The 23,453-nt window shown below is 41.1% G+C and overlaps 1 protein-coding gene across 2 annotated transcripts; it reads left to right on the forward strand.

Annotated features, from left to right (window-relative positions):
- The first annotated feature begins 596 nt into the window (after positions 1-596).
- On the forward strand, positions 597-23,412 carry AMPD1 (adenosine monophosphate deaminase 1). Of its 2 annotated transcripts, XM_001111578.5 has the most exons (16): positions 645-741; positions 2,675-2,686; positions 6,936-7,116; positions 8,776-8,941; positions 11,625-11,790; positions 15,843-16,062; positions 16,594-16,723; positions 17,773-17,967; positions 18,259-18,390; positions 18,717-18,880; positions 20,203-20,329; positions 20,512-20,675; positions 21,634-21,754; positions 22,426-22,599; positions 22,763-22,873; positions 23,237-23,412. In XM_001111578.5, the coding sequence occupies exons 1-16, from the start codon at positions 720-722 to the stop codon at positions 23,393-23,395; spliced, it is 2,244 nt and encodes a 747-aa protein (XP_001111578.2). In that variant the 5' UTR covers positions 645-719; the 3' UTR covers positions 23,396-23,412. The 2 variants fall into 2 exon arrangements, with proteins under 2 accessions (XP_077806798.1, XP_001111578.2); XM_077950672.1 differs by lacking the exon at positions 2,675-2,686 and having other exon boundaries at positions 597-741.
- The last annotated feature ends 41 nt before the right edge of the window (positions 23,413-23,453 follow it).

Consider the following 23,453-nt stretch of genomic DNA (forward strand, 5'->3'; position numbering starts at 1 on the left):
CAGGATTGTAATTAGTATCAAATAATGTTTGCAAAGTGTTTTACATACAATAAAATGTTATACAAAACAAAGCTATTGTTCCTGTTATAACAATAAGTAGAGAAGTGGTAACTGAACACTCCGGAGGACAGTTGAGTTTCTGTAAGACTTGAAGTAAATTTACCACTTAATTCATTAAACTGTCAACTGAATTTCTGCTAAGTCAGATATATTTCTAATAAAAACATGCATTCCTGCGCGTGTGTGCGTGTCTGTTGAGAGCTTGGTGAATGTACCAGCATATTCACCAACCACAGAAAGCTGTTCGTGTGATGTGAAACCCTGAGGATCGTAGCTTCAGAAACCAAAAAGACTTCACTGTGTTTCACTAGGGTGGGAAATCACCATCAGTGGTCACATCGTGTACTACACTTGCCAAGGATCCAGTCTGTAGGAAGATTTAGAGAGTATTGAAATGCAGTTTTTGAACCACCACAGATAACTTCTAATCCCAAAGTAAAGACTGAAAGCTTCACCTGTTTTTCACTATCAAATGCCTCAAGCTATAAATAGGTCCAAAGCTCATCTCTCTCCACTTAGCAGAGAAGGGTCAAATTTCAGGGGGCAAAGCAAAATAATAAAATGAATGTCAGGATATTTTATAGTGTCAGTCAGTCACCCACGGTCTCCTCTCTCTTCTTTTCTACTGTGCTATCCTAGAATCAGAGATTTCAGCAACAATGCCTCTGTTCAAACTCGCAGGTAGGTGTACAAAGTATTTGGAGAGCTCAGGTTTTGTTTTTTTTTTCATATGCAACTGTTCCTTTAGCTACCATATCAGCTTTGATCATTCTTTATTTGGGGTTCATGATAGCTTTAAAATACATTTCTGGAAAACACAAAATGTTTTCAAGGGTTTTTTGTTTGTTTTTAGTTTTGGTATGTGGGTAAGTTTCTAAAACTGTTATCATGCATGTTGCATCTTTGATGATCCCAGTAGAAAATTCTGTGAAATATTTAATAACTAGTCTGCTAGTCTAAACAAAACCTGTGCTGCCATAGCTTTGAGACAGTTCCTACATAATGACTCTAGCTATGGTATTAGCTGAAAATCATGTACATGACAAAAATAACCCAATGTGTGTATTCTGATAGTTCATGAGAATAGCTTTCTGTTGTCCAGGTTTGTACACAGAGTAATTTTTAAAATAATAATGTTATAATTTTAAATGATAAAAGCAATACATGTTTCACGTGAAATAGAAATTGTGCTGAAAAAATAAAAGTAATAAACATTCATTTTGAAAGTTGGGGAATTCAGTACAAATAATAATTTTATTTCTTACTTATTTATTTTTTTGAGACACGGTGTCCCTCTGTTGCCCAGGCTGGAGTGCAGTGACACGATCATGAGTCACTGCAGCCCCAATCTTCTGGGATCTGGTGATCTTCCCACCTCAGCTTCCTGAGTAGCTGGGACTACAGGCACGTGCCACCATGCCCAGCTAGTTTTTGTATTTTTTGTAGAGACAAGGTTTCACTATGTTGCCCAGGCTGGTCTCAAACTTCTGGGCTCAAGCAATCTGCCCACCTCGGCCTCCCAAAGTGCTGGGACTACAAGTATTAGCCACTGCACCCAGCCAAAAGTAATAATTTTAAAACTCTGCACATCCATTATACAAAGATAGCCACTCTTAACATTTTAGTGTTTTTTCTTTTCAATCTATCTTCTGTGCAAAATTAAAGAATTTTTTTAAAAAGACACTGTTATGATTATATTGCACATGTAATTTTATATCCTGCTTTTGGCAGGATAATGTTTTGGCTTAACTTTACAACTTATCCATTTACCATGGTATCCCAAACTTTTCCTAAAAAACATTTTAAAAGACTGCATATTCTATTTTCTTAACTAATTCCTTAGGTTCTTTATGGTTTTGGGGGGTTTTTTGTTGTTGTTGTTTGTTTGTTTGTTTTAGAGACGGAGTCTCGCTCTGTCACCCAGGCTGGAATGCAGTGGCGCCATCTCGGCTCACTGCAAGCTCCACCTCCTGAGTTTACGCCATTCTCCTGCCTCAGCCTCCCGAGTAGCTGGGACTACAGATGCCCGCCACCATGCCTGGCTAATTTTTGTATTTTTAGTAGAGACACGGTTTCACCATGTTAACCAGGATGGTCTCGATCTCCTGACCTAGTGATCCGCCCGCCTTGGCCTCCCAAAGTGCTGGGATTACAGGCGTGAGCCACTGCGCCTGGCCTCTTTATGGATTTTTATAAGTATAAATGTGTTCTGACAACAATATTGACACCTAAAGCTTTTTCCATGTTTAAGGATGATTTTCATAGGATAGCTTCTCAAATGGTTGTTTGGTAGGTGTTACTAAATTGTTTACCAAATGAGCTGTCAACATCATATGAGCGTTCCCATTTTTCTTCATCAGATATTTTTAAAAATCATATTTTATAGAGAGTGCCTTTTAAAAATGTTAAGAGACATATTAGAAAAGAAAAGAAAATGAAGAGCTGTATAATGACCATATTCCTAAGCTTTCTGATGCCAAGTGTAGACAAGCTGGAAGACTGAGCTGAAATAACAGCAATCTACATGCGTCTACCCCAAAGCAGTGATTAATAGCCACCGTGATTACAGAAAGTTGTTCACATATTTTATCTTGTTTTATTTTACTTCATACAGCTGAAGAGAAACGTGAGTATTGCATTACTTTTGCTGCCATTTGTCAGAGTATTAATTAAAGAAAATATACTGTTCCGTAATTCAGAAACATGGCTATTTTTCAGCAGTGTTTATTAAATAATAGCCTTGAAAGTCAACAGAGATTCGTAATGACCATAGCTATCCCATAGCATAGCAAATAAGCTCATGGCTTTTCTGGATTCTAGTGTGTGTATAAAGATAGATAGATAGATAGATAGATAGATAGATAGATAGATAGATAGATAGATATTTTTTTTTAAAGAAAACCTCATGTGGCACATTTATTTATTTATTTATTTAAAGATGGAGTCTTGCTCTGTAGCCCACGATGGGGTGCAGAGGTGTGACCTCGGCTCATCGCAACCTTCGCCTCCGGGGTTCAACTAATTATTTTGCCTCAGCCTCTCGAGTAGCTGAGATTACAGGTGCCCACCACCACACCTAGCTAATTTTTGTATTTTGAGTAGAGACGAGTTGTTGCTATGTTGGCCAGGATGGTCTCGAACTCCTGTCCTCGAGTGATCTACCCACCTCAGCCTCCCAAAGTGCTATGATTACAGGCATGAGTCACCGTGCCTGGCTTTAAAAACCTATTTTAGATAAAACCATAACTTTAGTTGTCTATTCCCCTCAATCTCAAATTAGACTTGTCCTTTTGCTGACTGATAGTAGGTTTGCCTCTGAATTCCTTTGGGAGATGAGATGTGGCAGATGAAAGGCCTACAACCTTGTCTTTCCTACACATTAATAAAGCACTGCTGAGAAACAAGCATGTTTTTCTGGACCTGTTGGGTTAAGAAGCAAGCATGATATTCCTCTTCTCAAGAGTCTTGCGCTTCCGGGGTTAATAATAGTAAACCCCAACTTCTGGACGGTACTGCATAATTTTAAAGTATTTTTTGTGTAATCTTCATAACAATTCTCTGAAATTGACATTATTATTATTAACATTCCCCTTTATGATGATGAACACTGAGGCTCCCAGTTATTATGTGGTTTGCCCAAGGCCATCCAGCTGTCCTACACACATTTTCTTTTTTTATTTTTATTTTTCTTGAGACAATCTTGCTCTGTCGCCCAGGCTGGAGTGTAGCAGCATAATCTCGGCTCACTGCAACCTCCACCTCCCAGGTTCAAGCAATTCTCCTGCCTCAGCCTCCTGGGTAACTGGGATTACAGGCACGTGCCACCACCCCCAGCTAATTTGGTATTTTTAGTAGAGACAGGGTTTCACCATGTTGGTCAAGCTGGTCTCAAACTTCCGACCTCAGGTGATCCGCCCACTCAGCCCCCCAAAGTGGTGGGATTAGAGGCGTGAGCCACTGCGCCTGGCCTATCTACTTATCTTTTGAAATATAAGTTTCATTTTTTCCTTTCCATAATCACCACCATTCCCTGAAATATGTTTCATTTGTTTGTTTGCACTCTGTTGCCCATGCTGGAGTGCAATGGTGCGAACATGGCTCACTGCAGCCTCAACCTTCTGGGCTCAAATGATCCTCCCACCTCAGTCTCCTGAGTAGCTGGGACTTCATGCATATGCCACCATGCTTGGCTAATTTTTAGAAAAAAAAAAAAATTGTGGAGATGAGGTTCTCACTATGTTGCCCAGGCTCCAAAGTCTCGAACTCCTGGCCTCAAACAATCCTCCCACCTTAGCCTCTCAAAGGGCTGGGATTACTGGTGTGAGTCACCATGCCAGGCCCACTCCCCTAGGTATTTTTGAAAAGCAGAGCTCTTGAATTAGAGTCAAATTTCAGCTGTGGTTACATGAAGTCAAAACAAGTGGTTGATTCAGTGGAAGGAAATATCAACCATATAATTTTTGGTCATCATGTAAGCTACTTCTCAAGAGTAGAGTTTCTACTTTTCAACTGTCTATAGTGGCTTAGAGAGATACAATCTTAGTAAAAACAATACTGTTTTAAAATAGGAAACAAATAGAAATGTGCAGTCCCAGACAATGAATGCTTGTTCTGGAAAAGCCAGATATCAAGCAAGTAGGATTTGGTTTCTGGGCATCCATTTCCATACTGTCCTTCCTGAGGCCTCCAGCACTATTGCTGCAGACCCAGCATGACTGACCAGTTGCATCATCCTCATTCTCATCTTCATAACCAACTGTCCTATTTCCATTTACCCTTCATGGTGCATGCAGCCTCTTCCAACTTCTGCTTGCCACTCTCCCTTGAGATGCATGTGCTTGCTCGTGATGCTTAGGAAGAAGTGACATTATTTCTGGGGATCAGTTGGCAGTAGGGTGTGGAGGCATTCTCAGGCCATCGAATGCATTTACTTGGTGTTCCATTTGTTCCTTCATGGATCATGGTGCTTGCCAAAGGACTACTGATAGCATCCAAGGATGCATTTCCGTTTCAGGTGTTTGAGTTTAACAAGGCAAATAGATGCATGAAGTTTGGCCAACATAGTGGGCTTCTCTGTTAACTTTGCTGTAACAAACCAGGTTTTAAAAACTGGCTGACCTGACTTATTGTTGGGGAAGTTATGAATCAATTCCTATCATCTCCAATGTACATTACATCACATACTAAGTCATATCATTTATCATCTCATTCATAGTCCAAAGCTAACCCCACACACCAAATGTCTGTTTGACCAATGCTACACATTACCTCTTTCAATTTAATCTGGTGCTTTACTTGTCTTAAGGCATTTCCACATACACTATCTCACTTCGTGTCGCAACAGCCTTGCCAGCGAGGTTGGGTAGGTATTAGTATTCCCACTTTACAGATAAAGAAATGGAAATAGAGGAAGATGTAGGAGGTGTTAAGTGTAGAGCAGGGAGCTTGAACACATGACATCTACTTAATTTAGAATAGAAAATGTGGACTTTTGCAGGTCTGTATAGACATTCATGGGTGGGGGCATCTTTCTCTCTGCATACAGTTTGCTCTGTCATCCTGTGGGGAATGTTTCTGTCTTCTACTGTTGCTCCAAATAGCTAGCTATTTGCCATTGTCATTATTGCTACCAGCTATTTGCTGGAAATACTAGGAAAAGTATTAGAGGTAATGATTATTCAGACAGAAAACACTGAGGATCTGGAGAACACAGTGGAACTTAACAGAAAGGCAGATACTTGATGGCCATCACCATCCTATATGATGACACTGGTTTTCTTTTCTTTTCTTTTTTGAGACAGAGTTTTGCTCTGTCACCCAGACTGGAGTGCAGAGGTGCAGTCTCGACTCACTGCAACCTCTGCCTCCTGGGTTCAAGTGATTCTCCTGCCTCAGCCTCCTGAGTAGCTGGGATTACAGGTGTGCACTACCATGCATAACTAATTTTCGTATTTTTAGTAGAGACAGGGTTTCACATGTTGGCCAGGCTGGTCTTCAACTCCTGACATCAAGGGATCCACCCTCCTTGGTCTCCCAAAGTGCTGGGATTACAGGGATAAGCCACCGTGCCCAGAGACACTGGTTTTCTTACATCCTGAGGGTCTTGGGGTTATTCGTTGCCAAAATAAGAAGCATCCTCTCCCCCCATTTTAAGAATGGGAAAATTAGGGTATATACAAGTAAACTTGGCCTTCCAAGGGTCATTCACTACTGAGGCCCATGTCCACAAGAAATGGGACTTCCAGTACTAGGTAGTAAATGTCAGTGGTCCCCTTGCTGCATACAGCAGCATATCACAAAGTTGTCTGGATTTGAAGAAAACAAGGTTTGATGTGTGAGAGAAACACAGTATCTGTCTTAAGTAGAAGAAAGGCCCTAAAGTACACATTTATTTCTCAGAACTACTTAGATCACTGGAATCACTGGTTCTCCTTAGCAAGAGAAACTCCAAGGACCAATAATCCTATCCACATCTTTAAAACCATCAGAAAAACTCCACCAACCTAATGGGAAGAACTGTGCTGCATGGTTCAAACTATGAAATCAAACTTAGCCTTGCCAGAAACAGGTGATCTTACATGAGGTGCTGGTCCTCCAAGAGCCCAGTCTCATCTTTAGGACCATCTTTAGGACTATTCTGATATGCGCTATGAGAATCTGACCCATGTTTCTGAGAGCATATTTTCAAGGTACCCACACAGAAACCCACTAAAAGGAGAACAGGCACTGAGCTCTGCGGTGTTTCCGGGACCCTGGTTGGAAAGCAGGGGAGCCATGCACGCAGCACAGTCCCTGTCTCATGCCTTACACATAGCAGAAACTCTCAGATGACTTTTGAAAAGGGGCTTGAACACTAATGTGAAAACCTCCTTTAGAAATTGATGATGCAACGCGCAGTTTTGCTGAAAAAGTGTTTGCCACTGAAGTCAAAGATGAAGGAGGTCGTCAGGAGATTTCCCCCTTTGATGTGGATGAGATCTGTCCAATTTCTCATCGTGAGATGCAAGCACACATATTCCATCTGGAGACTCTGTCCACCTCTATAGAAGCCAGGAGGTAAGTGGTGTAAGTGGAATGCTTAGCATATTGGCACCTAAGGAGGGGTATCTGCCAGGGAAGATATGGTTTAATTTATCCAAATGATGTTCAACTCAGAGGAAGAACTCTGCCAGAGTTAGAAATTCCTAAGGCTGGGCACAGTGGCTCACAAGTGTAACTCCAGCACTTTGGGAGGCTGAGGTGGGTGAATGACTTGAGGACAGGAGTTTGAGACCAGCCTGGTGAACATGGTGAAACCCTGTCTCTACTAAAAATACAAAAATTAGCCAGGCACGGTGGTGCACACCTGTAGTCCCAGCTACCTGGGAGGTTGAGGCAGAAGAATCACTTGAACCTGGGAGGCGGAGGTTGCAGTAAGCCAAGATCGCCCCACTGCACTCCAGCCTGGGTGACAGAGCGAGACTTTGTCTCAAAAAAAAAAAAAAAAAAAAAAAAAAATTCTTTTCCCCCCATACTGGATATGCTAGAGTGAGTAGAGAGAGGAGCCAATGATGAAAAAAGAAGAAATCAGTGGGCCTCCTATCTCGTTCACATCTCCCTTGATTGAAGCCTCCCTACCCATCTAAGCAAGAGGACTTCAAGATACCATAGAATTATTTCAAACCAAAGTGGGCAAATGGCTGCTGTGAACATATTCAATTTACACACAACGGTTATATAAACTGGGACACAAGAGCCTCCATCTTCAGACTCTGTCCCTAGTCAACCTTAGTGTTATGCTCCCTGGCGTGAATCCTGCCTTCCAGTTAGTCTGACCACCTCCTGGCCTTAGGAATACTGCTCTCTACTTCTGCCCTCATGCCCTGCCCATCCTATGTCTGTGATGCATACTTGCTGCCTCCCCCAAGCAGTCTTTGAAAATCCCTCTCCACCAAATCTATTTTCCTTTATTTGAACCACTCTAGGATTCACTACCGGCCATACTTTAGTCCTCAAACCTCAAACCTATACTAACCACTTTGTTGGAATCCTCTCCTTAAGTCCTCTCCCGATCCCACCAGCTTCATGGAGAAAAGACTATTCTGCTGTCTTTCTCTTGGTTTTACATCTTTAAGGAAAGAAGAACAATCCACCTCCTTTGGTGTCCCCCATAGGACTTAACACAGGACTTGGGTCAAAGCAATAAACTTGGGTCAAACTCAACAAATACTTGTTGATTTGAGAAAATAATATTAAATACCTTGTAAGTTCCAGGTACTCTGCTAGGCATTTTGTACACATTAAATCTCATAGAAATCCTATAAGGTAGTCATTTTTGCACCATTTTTTTAGGTGGGTAAATGGGAGCTCCTTTATCCATGTTTAAGGAACATGAATAAAATGATACAGGTAGTAACTGATATAACCTGTGTTTTCTGTAGTGCCTAAACTGCCTGTTCAGCTGGGAGTGGATTGCCTGGGAAGAAGGGTGTCATGGTGAAGGTCTTCTAGGATTGCTAAGGCTCTTCCAAGGTAGACCAGGGACAGGGGCACACTGTCATGTGTCTTCAGTGATTTCTCCTCCCACTATGCTTGGATCCTGTTTCTGATACCCAACCACATTTTAAATTTTACTTTTTGTCCTCAGAATAAAATCGTATAGAGAAACATCTATCTGTCACAGTGAAATGCCTGATGAAGACAAAATTAACTCTTACTTTTAAATTTCGAACCCAGAAAAAAGCGTTTCCAAGGACGGAAGACTGTTAATTTGTCCATTCCACTAAGTGAAACATCTTCCACCAAACTGTCCCACATTGATGAATACATTTCCTCATCTCCAACCTACCAGAACGTGCCTGATTTTCAGAGAGTGCAGATCACTGGTGACTATGCCTCTGGGGTGAGTTGGTCCTTGCCACTCAGACTTAGCAACCAGGAAGCCATTCAGCTTGACAGTTCTAGCGCCTTACCTTCTCCTTCCTGTTGAGGGAGGTGAGCTCACCTGTGCTTTGTTACACTTCATTATTGCATTTCACTACTAATATGGTATGTCTTATATTTCTGTTGTTTTTATCATCCCACATAATGTATCCTCTGTCTCATTTGCTTGCACATGGAGAATATGGAGTAGAATACAGTGTGTATGTTACAGAATACAATGGACAGATTTTGGCAAAAAGGATCAAAGAGAGCAGGAGAGTGGTCAAATCTCATTGTTGTTATCATAAATCAGAAAAGGGAGCCTCTGGGGAGGCACGGAGACTCTGGGGAAAAGAAAGACCCCAGCAGACCTAGGATAGTGAGAAGGGTTGCAGATAGCATAAACCAACCAAAGAAAACAGATCCAGAGAAAGAGAGAGGGAAGAGAAAAAAGAAGGAATCAGAGAAAAGAAGGAAGACGAGAGAGGGGTTAGAGAATCCTAATGAGGCTATTGTGTTTTGAGGAGCTGAACTCTCCAATTTCATTGCAGATGGTTACATAGTAGATCATTACTTGGAACAGAGTCTAGTATGCCACAGGGATAGTAAAGTCATGTCACAAGCAACTTGACCTGCTTGTCTCATCCAGAACAGTTGGTCAATTAATAAATCTCTGCCACGGGGACTTGCAGAATCAGCATCATATTGGTGAAACTGCTGTGCAGCCATCAGTCGATGCTCCAAATATAGTTTTAATGACCAGTGCTGGGTCCCCTTCTCATGTAACTGACCCACTTAGAGTCAGTCCTAAGATACTTAAAAGTGACAGAGCAATTAAATGCACCTCATCCTTGCTTATTCATTTTCTGTATAACATGGGTGCTCTCTAAATGTCAGGGGGTTTAGGCACTAAATAACTAAAAAGATATGCCTAATAGAGATGAGTACAGGGGAAACACAGTTTGGAGGACTCCAGAATTCAAAAATAACGTAAAAATTTGGAGATAAACGTCATACCCGCATGCTTGATAGAAATGAAAACAACAATAAAAACAAAGAAGTTAGGAGGACAAACAAAATGTACAGAAGTCAAGGAGTAGCTTCTCCTCCTGTGAAAGCTGGAGAGCACCTGAAACCTTGACCTGGAGACTGGGAAAAACGAAGTATGTTGCTGTACCTGTTGGCTGAATGTGGGCTGCTGAACAACACTCTATGCTCTACCTGGTTGTAGTCTCTACCCAAATTAATCTTCACCCTTGTAATTTAAACAGAGAGGCAAAGGGGAAACCAGGGCTCAGTTCCCAAGATCATTAATTCCTGCTAAACACTTGATTCAATTTAATCAGTCTTTATTGAGCACCTATTCTGTGCTAGGCATTGTGTGCTGAGAACATGAAGGTGAATAAGACCCAGCTCTCATTCTTGAGGACCTGATAGACTAGTGGCCTATTAGGTGGCAATGAGCTACACATGCCACTGGAAGCATGGAAGCAGACCCCCAGACCTAGCACCTGTGCCAGACTCTTTTGGCCAAGGTCAGCAGGTCTTTAAAATAGTTAAACTAATTCAGGATCAATATCTGGACCTTAAACTATTGGGGACAAGCATATGCTAGTCCCAGAGTAAAAGTCTTTGGGTTCTGATAATGAACATTCAGTGATTTCAAGTTATAACTACTTGGGCATGCCTGCCTGGCCCAGTCAAGAGTTGGGAATGGGAGCAGGGGAAATTTCCAGCAGCTCTAATGAGGCTTTCCTCTAGAATCTCTCAATTTTTACCCAGAAATAAAATCATCTAAAAGACTAACTTCTCACAGAATGATGTTGTGATCATCATAGCTGAAGAAGGCAGTGCATGGGTTTGAGAGATTTGTGACCCCTTATTCATCCCAAAATATTTCCCTCACTGACCAAGTGGTTTGAATTCTCACAATTTGAGTCACATAGTCTTTCAGTTGAGGTATTGTCTTTGTTTTGTTTTGTCTTTTTGAGACGGAGTCTCGCTCTGTTGCCAGGCTGGAATGCAGTGGCGCAATCTCGGCTCACTGCAACCTCCACCTCCCAGGTTCAGGTGATTCTCCTGCCTCAGCCTCCCGAGTAGCTGGGACTAAAGGTGCGAGCCACCACGCCCGGCTAATTTTTGTATTTTTAGTAGAGACGGGGTTTCACCATGTTGGCCAGGCTGGTCTTGATCTCTTGACCTTGTGATCCACCCACCTTGGCCTCCCAAAGTGCTGGGATTACAGGCGTGAGCCACCGCGCCCGGCCTGAGGTATTGTCTTGTACTTAAAATATTCACACGCACTTGGAAGGAAGAAAGTATATACCATGTTAGAATGGATTCTTTTAATCTTATTTGCTAGATAATCCCTGCTATATAACAAAAACCAAAAACAAATACAGGACTATAAGGGAAAGACTCGTAGGACAGGTAAGTTTGGTAGAGACGAAAAAGCTAGAAAAGCTTCAGGACCTGCTCTGGGAGGGAGATTTTGGTCCCAAGTCAATGAAGAAGCAGCAAGGTGAGTGGTGAGGCTCTGAATAGGCTGCGATAGATACACAGGAGAGCTGGGAGGTGCCAAGGATAAGCTTTACTAACTTCTCAGGTTTTCATGGGATGACTCTGATATGCTGAGTTTTTGTTTTTGTTTTTTTTTTTTGCAGGTTACAGTTGAAGATTTTGAAATTGTTTGCAAAGGTCTGTATCGGGCACTATGCATACGTGAGAAATACATGCAGAAATCATTTCAGAGGTTCCCTAAAACCCCTTCCAAATACTTACGCAACATTGATGGTGAGGCTTGGATAGCAAATGAGAGCTTCTATCCAGGTAACAATTCTCTTACATAATGTATGAAACATGTCTTTTATTTAAACTATTAAATATTAAATTTAAAATATGCCCCTAGATTATAAGTAATCTAGTCTAAAAATACCATAGTAATAGTCATCTTTGGCCCCATTTCCTCATGTGTCCAATCACTTGATTCAGTCTGCACAACATCTTTCTGAACTTTTTCTCTTCACCATTCCCTAAACCGTCATTCAGGCTTAGCCTTCTCCTTGTCCAGATAATTACAAGAGCTTCCTAACTACTCTCCTAAATTTCAGTCTCACTCTTTTTTGTTCATCTTTACTTTGGTGCTAATTTTTAGAACACAGATCTGAGCACATCCTTCTCCTGACAAGAACCTTTAGCTGCTCCTTGCTACCTACAAAGCTAAGTCCAGTCTTTAGCCTGGCATTTGAGGCCCACATCCTCTCGCCCCCTAACTACATTTTATTTGTTTGTTTGTTTTCCGAGACAAGGTCTTATTCTGTTGCCCAGGCTGGAGTGCAGCGTCACCCTCTTGGCTCACTGCAACTTCCACCTCCTGGGTTCAAGCGATTCTCCTGCCTCAGCCCCCTGGGTAGCTGGGATTATTGGCGTGCGCCACCATGCCTGTCTAATTTTTGTATTTTTTGTAGAGATGGGGTTTTGCCATGTTGGCCAGGCTGGTCTCAAACTCCTGGCCTCAAGTGATCTGCCTGCCTCAACCTCCCAAAGTGCTGGGATTACAGGCATGAGGCACCACACCTGGCCTGTTTATTTTTGAACTTGCACACTCAACCTATTTCTTTCTTTTCTTTTCTTTTTTTTTTTTTTTTTTTTGAGACGGAGTCTAGCTCTGTTGCCCAGACTGGAGTACAGTGGCACGGTCTCAGCTCACTGCAAGCTCCGCCTCCTGGGTTCACGCCATTCTCCTGCCTCAGCCTCCTGAGTAGCTGGGACTACAGGCGCCGGCCACCACGCCTGGCTAATTTTTTGTATTTTCAGTAGAGATGGAGTTTCACCGTGTTAGCCAGGATGGTCTCGATCTCCTGACCTCGTGATCTACCCGCCTCGGCCTCCCAAAGTGTTGGGATTACAGGTGTGAGCCACCATGCCTGGCCCACTCAAGCTATTTCTGAACTTACTTTCTCTGCTCCATCTTTATACTCTTGGTTCCGGTTGGAAATAGTTCTCGTTCCCTGCATAGATCAACACTTTCCTGCTCCTGGATTGCTGCTCTGCTTCCTTGTGCCCAGACTGTCCTTCCTCTCACTTACTCACCACTTGTCCAAGTCTCTAGAGCCAACCCAATCTTTCAAGAGGCAGCCTAAATACTATCCTTTCTTGCCTTCTGGATAGATGTAAACTACATGTTCTGACTTTCTATAGCACTTTATTTACTTATCTCAGCTTTTACTTTCTGCCTTGTAGAAAGTTAAGTACATATTTTTCAACAATCAGATTTTAATAATTTTACAGATTTCTATTGTATAACTGGAACATAATTGACTTAATTCCTATTTTTAGGCAATTAAATTTCTGACTTTTTAAAACTTGTTTCTAAAAAGGGTACAATAAGCATCTTTATATACACATCTTCCTGTAATTGTCTCATAATTTTAGGATTACACTCCTAGAACTAAAATTTCTGGGGAGGCAAATACTTAAGATTTTTGAGGCCAGGTGCAGTAGCTCACACCTGTAATCCCAGCACTTTGGGAGGCCAAGGCAGGCGGATCACGAGGTCAGGAGATAGAGACCATCCTGGCTAACACGGTGAAACCCCATCTCTACTAAAAATACAAAAAATTAGCCGGGCGTGGTGGCCGGCGCCTGTAGTCCCAGCTACTTGGGAGGCTGAGGCAGGAGAATGGCATGAACCCGGGAGGAGGAGCTTGCAGTGAGCCGAGATGGCGTCACTGCACTCCAGCCTGGGTGACAGAGCGAGACTCCATCTCAAAAAAAAAAAAAGATTTTTGAACTTCCAAATTGTAATATTATTAAAGATTGCCAGTTCCACAACTTCCTGTCTGTAATTCCTTTTAATATTAAAATCGTATTAAACATGTCTCCAGTTTGGTAACTCATAACAGTGGTTTACCCATCCTCTATAATATTGACATTTAGTTTGTCTTGTCTTTATTTCCCCTAAGTTATGCTTTAATAATAATTATATCATTAATAGTGAGCTATTAATCATTAAGTATAAGGATTTTAAAATTAATATTTGATGTAGCAACATGCTGTTTCACTTCTCTTAGGTTTCTTTTCTCCCAATTTTGAATAGGAAATGTGCAGACTGTTTTGTTTTGTTTTTTTTCTATGCTATTTTTCTCACTTTGGCTGCTGTAGGCATCACTTGAGAACAGGAGACTTTCTGATGCCTTCCTTGGGCACAGCAGTGAAGAGGCATAAATGACCATACTTGTTGAAAGTAAAAGGATGAATTCTTAAAGGCTGTGACAGTGTGAAATGTGTTCATGGCTTCCTTAGGCTGAAACCGCTAACAGTGGAAAGAAGGGAACACATCCACTTAATCTCTTCTCAATTCCTTTAGCAGAAATTGTATGTGCTTTAAAAGGTGGGAAAAATAATTCTCATAAGAATTATTACTCTTACAATAATAATTTATTTTATATCTCTTTTTTACATTAAAACCACTTTAGGTGGAGCACAGAGGATTCTTAGGAGAGTGAAACTATTCTGTATGATACTATAAGAGTGGATATATGTCATTATACATTTGCCAAAACCCATAGGCTTTGAGTGAACCCTAATGTGCACTATGGACTTCGGGTGATTATAAGGTGTTAATGTAGATTCATCTGTTGTAACGAATGGACCCTCTGATGCAGGATGCCTAGAGTGGAGACTGGCTGTGCATGTGTGGGTGCAAGGGCTGTGGGGAAACTGCATTTTCTTTTTTTTCTTTCTTTCTTTTTTTTTTTTTTTTTTGAGATGGAGTCTCACTCTGTCACCCAGGCTGGAGTGCAGTGGCACAAACTCACTCACTGCAACCTCCACCTCCTAGGTTCAGGAGATTCTCCTACCTCAGCCTCCTGAGTAGCTGGGACTACAGGTGTACAACACCACACCCAGCTAACTTTTGTATTTTTAGTGGAGATGAGGTTTCACCATGTTGGTCAGGCTGATTTTGAACTCCTGACCTCAAACGACCCACCCACCTTGGCCTCCCAAAGTGCTGGGATTACAGGCATGAGCCACTGTGCCCAGTCTGGAAACAGCATTTTCTACTTGATTTTACTGTGAACCCAAAACTGATCTTTAAAAGCCTATTTCAGAAAACACTCTAAATTAAGCCTAATAAAAAAGATTGGCTTAAATAAGCTAAACTCTATTTTTTTTAACTGTAGTTTGACTTTTATTCTTATCTCATTATCTAAGACCTAATAATATGCTCTAAACAGAAAGCCTTTGATGACCAACTTCAGTAAATAATGAAGATTGTTTGTAAGTAGTATATGGATTACTTTATGTAAACAGTTCTTCCAAATAAATTGAAAAATCATTCTTACACTAGATAACATATTGTTTTATTTTTCTTTTTTTGAGATAGGGTCTCCCTCTGTCACCCAGGCTGGAGTGCAGTGGTGTGATCTCAGCTCACTGCAACGTATGCCTCCCGGGTTCAAGTGATTCTCCTTGAACTCTCTACTCCTAGCCTCCCGAGTAGCTGAGATAACAGGTGTGCACCACCACAGCCCAGCTAATTTGTGTATTTGTAGTAGAGACGGGGTTTCACCGTACTGGTCAGGCTGGTCTCAAACTCCTGACCACAGGTGATCCACCCGCCTCGGCCTCCCAAAGTGCTGGGATTACAGGCACAAGCCACCACGCCCAGCCAACGTATTATTTTTATAGTTATTTTATACTATGAAGTCACCTTTGAAAAATAATGCAAAAATAAAGGTTAGCTTAATTCCAGATAATTACAACTTAAGTACAGGATTCCAAGCTAAAGAGATGTTGTAGTATTTCAGATGTTGGTTATTTTTATGTGGTCGTTCATCCTATGTGCTAATATATTACTCTGTCCTTGATTGAAAAAGTCTTTACTCCTCCTGTGAAGAAGGGAGAGGACCCTTTCCGAACAGACAACCTTCCTGAAAACATGGGCTATCACCTCAAAATGAAGGACGGTGTAGTTTACGTCTATCCTAACGAAGCAGCAGCCAGCAAAGATCAGCCTAAGCCACTTCCTTACCCAAATCTGGACACCTTCTTAGATGATATGAATTTTTTACTTGCTTTAATTGCTCAAGGACCTGTGTAAGTGTTTAGCGAGACCTAAACAACTAGTACTACGACTACTGATAGTAAGACTAAGTGTTTACTAAATGCTTACTATGTTCAAACACTATATTAAACCCTTCATGCACATTGTTCCTTTTATTCCTTACACTTGCTCTGTGAGGTGGTTATTTTCATAATTCCAGTTTTATGAGCTAAGACTTTGATGCGTTAAGTAACTTGCCAAAAGTGACACAGCTGGCTGAGCCAGGATTTGCGCTTGAATTTGCTGACCCCAATGCCAGGGCCTTTAACTTTGAACAACACTCTCTCCACGGAGTTTTAAGATATCTTTCCAAGTTCTCCCTCATTATTGTGTCCAACATTGTTGAAAAGATTAAGCCTTTGGAGCCCACTACTTCTCAATGAGATTAACTGAAGAGTAAACTGAAAGGTTTGTTCCAATAATTATTTCCTAGGAATGATAAAGGTCCTGATAGTTTTGAAATTGTGACTGTTTTCCTTGAATGTCTGAAACTTTTTGGAGTTATCTAATTTTATTTTTCACAGTAAGACCTATACCCACCGGCGTCTGAAGTTCCTCTCCTCCAAGTTCCAGGTCCATCAGATGCTCAACGAGATGGACGAGTTAAAAGAGCTGAAAAACAACCCCCACCGAGATTTTTATAACTGCAGGAAGGTAAACATTTTAGTTGCTCCGAGGTAATTCCTGGGCAAAAGCAATTCAATTATTTATTGAGAGGCGCAAGAAAACAGTGTGTTTCTGATTAATCTAAGATTTCTACAGGTTTAGTGGATTTTAGTAAAAGCAGATAACAGATTATGTCTAATGGGTTAGAGTTAAGTGCCATTTCTACTGTTTTCCCCACAGAAAGGTTTGCCACATTTTTGGCATAAAAATTATAGTTATCATCAACAACAAAAATAACAACAACAACAAAAAAATCAAAAATGACCATTCTGGAATTTGAAAGATCTTCCCTCTAGTCCTTTTTCTTTGAATTCCTGACTGTAAGACCTTGGAGGAAGTGACAACATATTTTCATTTCAGTCCTCATTTGTCAAATTGGGAACTACATCTGCACAGTCCAGTTCACATGAGGATTGTGAATATCAAATGAGCTAGCCTAGAGATTGTGAAACCCAATCAACTAGAAACACTTCCAAGATGTATTCTGACCATTAACATGATTACAAGGAAGTGGGAATAGGAAATATATGAGCAGAGATTCAGGCCCAAATCCTGGCTCAGCTGCCTATACAACTTTGGACTAATTACTTAATCTGCTGAAATTTCAGTGTATAAAATTTAGTTATAAGAATATCTACCTCATAAAAGCCACCACCGTGTCATGGCTTCATAATTTCAATCCTTTATCCTTAGAGGCTGAAAGTTACAGTAGTGACTTCACTTCCAGCTGTGTTTCAGGAGTGAAGAATGGTCCTGAAGAATGTGTGGATCAGATGTAGGAAGTAAATTGGATGTACAGATATACGGAAGAAGCAAGCATTATTATTGCATCTAGCCAAACCTTCCACATCCTCACATGGGCACATCACAGTTGTAACGAGTTTTTTATTGCTGGACCACCTCCACCAACTGTCAGCTCACATCCTCATTATTTACTTTGTCCCAACATAGTGGGATTTGCAGCACCATATCCTCTAAACAGAGTATCATAACTAAGGCAGATTGATGTTTTTTTCTTTCTTTGAATGTACATACAGGTGGACACTCATATCCATGCAGCCGCTTGCATGAACCAGAAACATCTGCTGCGTTTTATTAAGAAATCTTACCAAACTGATGCTGACAGAGTGGTCCATAGCACCAAAGAGAAGAATCTGACCCTAAAGGAACTTTTTGTGAAATTGAACATGCATCCTTATGACTTGACTGTTGATTCTCTGGATGTTCATGCTGTAGGTTGAAATGCCAATGTCAGTTTCACTCTAATACTCAGAACCTCACGTGTCTTTCTCCTACAAGCCCTCCCTTCTCAGAGCTCTTTTAACTATCTTGGCTTGCCATGATGCCTGAAAGCACCACAGACAATTTTGAAGTTTGCTCATTGTCACCTGTCCCAAATTCCATTCTTGGAGCCCAATGCCCTCCCCCACTACCAGACCCCAGTTCTGCTTGACTATTTCCTAGCTCTCTGTGTCCAGACCACTCTGGTAATAATACATTTCTGCAATTTTTTCCTGATTCAGGGACGCCAGACCTTCCAGCGTTTTGATAAGTTCAATGACAAATATAATCCTGTAGGAGCAAGTGAGCTACGGGACCTCTACTTGAAGACAGACAATTACATTAATGGAGAATATTTTGCCACTATCATCAAGGTGAGGAGGAACCAATCAGATCTATGGTACCTGGCACCGTTCTTGAAGAAAGGGAAGAAGGAAGGAAGGAAGAGAGGGAGGATGCTATCCCTGGGGCCAAACACCACACAAATGAATATAAGAATTTCTTCTGAAACATCCACTCTAATGATTTTTAAAGACCTCTATTCCTAAGGTATAGAAATTAAGGGTGTGGTTTTGAGATTGATTAAGGACCTAGCCTTTTCAGATTCTGAAAGGAAGAGTTAGAAAAGGAATCTCCTCTCCCTAGACCCCAGAGGAACTTGTGGGAATTCCTGGCTTGGACTTCTCCCTTGGCTTTGCAGGAGGTAGGTGCAGACCTGGTGGAGGCCAAGTACCAGCATGCTGAGCCCCGCCTGTCCATCTATGGCCGCAGTCCTGATGAGTGGAACAAACTGTCCTCCTGGTTCGTCCGCAATCGCATCCACTGCCCCAACATGACATGGATGATCCAGGTCCCCAGGATCTAGTATGTACCTCTAGAAACTCTAGAGCCTGCACTTGTCTCATCTGCTTCAACTCCCCTGTATGAACAAGGAATGTGTTGCCCATCTAGATAGAAATCAGCTTTGTTAAAACAGCATTCACTATTGGGTCCTGAATGCTTGGTTTTGTGCACTCTGGGTACAGCGCTCTTAACCACAGACAGGAGTTAGGAAGATCATTTCAGTTCAGTCCTCTAGCTTTATGAAGATCATAAATAACTTACTGAGAATGATTAAAACTAAGATAGAATAAGAACTATGTAGTTTGGTATACATTGTCTTTCACCTGGTCTTCTCTGTGTCAAGTCCATTCTTTCCCATGCTCATCTCTACTGGGATGTGGCTTTCTTGTATCAGAACCTTTACTACTGTCTGTCAATTGTCCCACCTACAAGTGCTCAAGTTCTCCACAATCAAAAAGTATTTATCAATGGTATTGCTGAGGATGTCATCTCCCTTTCATACCCCCTGCTGTCATTCATCGCCTTCAGGGATGGCTTCTCTTTCCGTTTGTTCAGTATCATTGATCTTTTACCTAACTTAGGTGTTTATGTATTTTCTGGCTACCTGTCTTTGTGTTCTGTGTGACCTACTGCAATGCAAGAGTTTCATCCCATCTCTTTAACCAAAAAAGTAATTTTTTGACTAGGATAATACTTCCTGTCTAATAGGCAGAGAGGCAGTAGGTTGGTTAGGAGTACAGATTCTGGACCGAGAGTGGCGATACTTGAATCCTGGCTCTACCATTTCGCTGTGTTACCTTGGGTTAAGTCATATCACCCCATTGTGCCTTAGTTTCATCATCTCTAAAACAAGGTTAAAAACAATACCTAACTTTTTGAGTTGTTACGAGGATTACATTAGCTAATATTTCTGGACACTTAGAAGAGTGGTTGGGATATATTAACTGCTATATAAGAGTGTTAAATTGCAGACCAGAGGTATTCTTGGAAATCATTTCATGCTCACTGTCTTGTAGCTGCACACATATATTGAAACTTTTATGACATACTTGCTATATTCCTCTATGAGGACTTAGCTGTGAAGGTTTAGTTTTCTTATGACAAAGATTTGTAAAAAAGATGGGGGAATAGGGTCCACCAAAAAATTTTTACTTCCTATGTGCAGCCCAAACTGAATCCCTCTCTGTATGGGACCAAGAAGAATGTATGAGGAGCATGGACCTAGGATAGATATACCAAGTCTTTTCCTGTGCATGACATTCGGTCCTCTGGTTCCCTCATACTGGGGCTATCAGTCCTAAAAATCATTTTTTCTCCTAAATTCTCTTAATTCTTGCCTCTAGTGATGTGTTCCGTTCCAAGAATTTCCTTCCACATTTTGGAAAAATGCTGGAGAATATTTTCATGCCAGTGTTTGAGGCCACCATCAACCCCCAGGCTGACCCAGAACTCAGTGTCTTCCTCAAGCATGTAAGCATGACCCTTCAGGCCTTCACACTGCTGCTCATGAACCAACCTCCCTACCTGGTCATGACGAATTCTTGGTGCTTATCTCTTTATGTTTGGTCTGTGCCTTTGGACCTGAAAGTTTGTGTGAGGACTGGAACCTGCAGTTGGACTGAACCCATTGCATGACTCACTTTTCCTAACAGATCACTGGCTTTGACAGTGTGGATGATGAGTCCAAACACAGTGGCCACATGTTCTCCTCCAAGAGTCCTAAGCCCCAAGAGTGGACATTGGAAAAGAATCCATCTTACACTTACTATGCCTACTACATGTATGCAAACATCATGGTGCTCAACAGCCTGAGAAAGTAAGCAAGAGAGAACTGGAGCCAGGAGGGTCTATTTGACACAGCTCTTTCCACATATATTGGCACTAAAGGTGGTCAAGGGTCTCATGCATCACTGTGATGGTTCCAACTGGCCCAAATCAGAAATTTCCTTCTCTTAACTTTTTTCTTCAGTTTATTTACTTAGGGGCAGAGATTGATATTTTGATGCTTTCAATAACTTTCACAGTTCATTTTTTTGGGGGAGAAGTTTAGGAATTTATACTAATCATTGTGTAATTAATTATAACACTTCATATATTTTACCCTTCTTGATATATTTGGGTAAGGAATAAGTAGAGGAATATTATACTGGGGTTTTCTGGAAACATTTCTCCCTTAACGTTTGAATAGAATAGAATAGAATAAATGATGAGATGTTGATATTGGTAAATTTCCTATTGAGACTGAAGGTATTTCCATCCAGGCAATCAACACTTGATTTACTTCCTTACCCCTATATCCTCTGCTGCTTCTTTTTAGAAACTTTGTATTTAGGAAGAGTTAAGATTATGATTTGGGACTGTTTTGCTGAATCCTTTGGATGGCTTACTTCCTTCCAGAGTGTTCATTTTTCTTTTTTTTTTTTTTTTGAGACGGAGTCTCGCTCTGTCGCCCAGGCTGGAGTGCAGTGGCGCGATCTCGGCTCACTGCAAGCTCCGCCTCCCGGGTTCACGCCATTCTCCTGCCTCAGCCTCCCGAGTAGCTGGGACTACAGGCGCCCACAACCGCGCCCGGCTAATTTTTTGTATTTTTAGTAGAGACGGGGTTTCACCGTGGTCTCGATCTCCTGACCTTGTGATCCGCCCGCCTCGGCCTCCCAAAGTGCTGGGATTACAGGCGTGAGCCACCGCGCCCGGCCTCATTTTTCTACTGAATTTTCTTGTGAATCACTCCATACTCAGAACCTGTGATTCCAATAGCAGTTCTATTTCCCCAGGGAACGAGGCATGAATACGTTTCTGTTCCGACCTCACTGTGGGGAAGCTGGAGCCCTCACCCATCTCATGACAGCATTCATGACAGCAGATAATATATCTCATGGCCTAAATTTAAAAAAGGTGAGTTGGAAGCTCTCTTCTTAATTTTTACATTGGAGCTAGAGGAATCTTTTTTCCCTTAGCCAACCATACTGTCACAAGTCATTATCGACACTGGAATCATATTCAAGTAGAGCATAAAAGATTTTTTAGTTTAGTGCAGTTCATTCTACAGAGAGAAGTAAAGGGACTTGCTCAAGATTACCTTGCTAGTTGCTGTTAGAGATATGTTAACACAGATCTCCTGACTTCTAGCTTAGAATCCTGACAAGGGTAATAATTCAGAGATGGCCTGGCTTTCCTTAAGCTAGTTTTTGCCAGATTTCTTGTTATAGCATGCTTCAAGATGTTTTTTGTGAGAGTCAGAACTTTCTTGTAGAGAGAGAGGGAAAAAAAGAATGTTTCAAGGCAAAGTCTTTTGCCTGAGACAGACCATCTAACGTAGGCAATTATAGATCGAATAAACAATCTGGTTTGACTCAATGCTTCTGAAAATTAATGTATCCTAAATACATTTATCCCAAATAGCATTTACATTGAAAAACTCCTAAATTCTCCTTACTAAGGGACTTGAAGAACAAGTGATAATTTTGTTGAAAGCTGAAGCTTAAGGTAGATCATGAGATTGTAGTGTTTCTAGTTTGTATTTCTTTTTCAACATCTTTATGTATTTTTTCACTTTTCTTTTTCAGAGTCCCGTGTTACAGTACTTGTTTTTCTTAGCCCAGATTCCCATCGCCATGTCACCACTAAGTAACAATAGCCTATTTCTAGAGTATGCCAAAAATCCTTTTTTGAATTTCCTTCAGAAAGGGCTAATGATCTCACTGTCCACAGATGACCCAATGCAATTCCACTTTACCAAGGTATAGTATGGACTTGCGCAATACAAGTGTATTTTGCTGGACTGTTGTTTCCCATCCAGAATTTGAAAGTCAAATAAAGGTATTTCATTATTTTCTTTTGTGCAGGATACATATTATTTATTAATTCATTCCTCCTTTTTCCTCATTTAATAATTAACTGCAGGAGCCCCTAATGGAAGAATATGCTATTGCTGCACAAGTCTTCAAGCTGAGCACCTGTGATATGTGCGAAGTGGCAAGGAACAGTGTCTTGCAGTGTGGAATTTCTCATGAGGTAGACCTGTCCTCAAATGGCTTCCCTTCTGAGTATAGGGTCTGCTAACTTGAATACCGAAAAAGTAGTTGGGAAACACATGTGGAAAAATTGGCCCACGAATCACATGCAGTTACTATGGACAAGGACTAGAAGGGATTATTCTATCTCTTTGTCTATGCCTTTTGGGCAAGGGAAGTAAAATACACTTGATTTCTCAGCAGACTGTGAACACAGGCATTAGATGAGTGCTTTTAATGGTTTATTATTATTATTCTTTTGTCAGTGGCTAACATAAGGAAGGAATTTTTGTAAAGAATGCAATTATTGTCTATACCAGTGTGAAAAGAGACAACAATAATTCTGCATCCTTTTCTCTTATAGGAGAAAGTAAAGTTTCTGGGCGACAATTACCTTGAGGAAGGCCCTGCTGGAAATGATATCCGGAGGACAAACGTAGCCCAAATCCGCATGGCCTATCGCTATGAAACCTGGTGTTATGAACTCAATTTAATTGCTGAGGGTCTTAAATCAACAGAATAAAAAAAAAATAAACCAAATAATAATATGAGTGAGAATTTCATTGTAGAGTTTGAATAAT

Source organism: Macaca mulatta, chromosome 1, assembly GCF_049350105.2.
Source record: "Macaca mulatta isolate MMU2019108-1 chromosome 1, T2T-MMU8v2.0, whole genome shotgun sequence".
NCBI lineage: Eukaryota > Metazoa > Chordata > Mammalia > Primates > Cercopithecidae > Macaca > Macaca mulatta.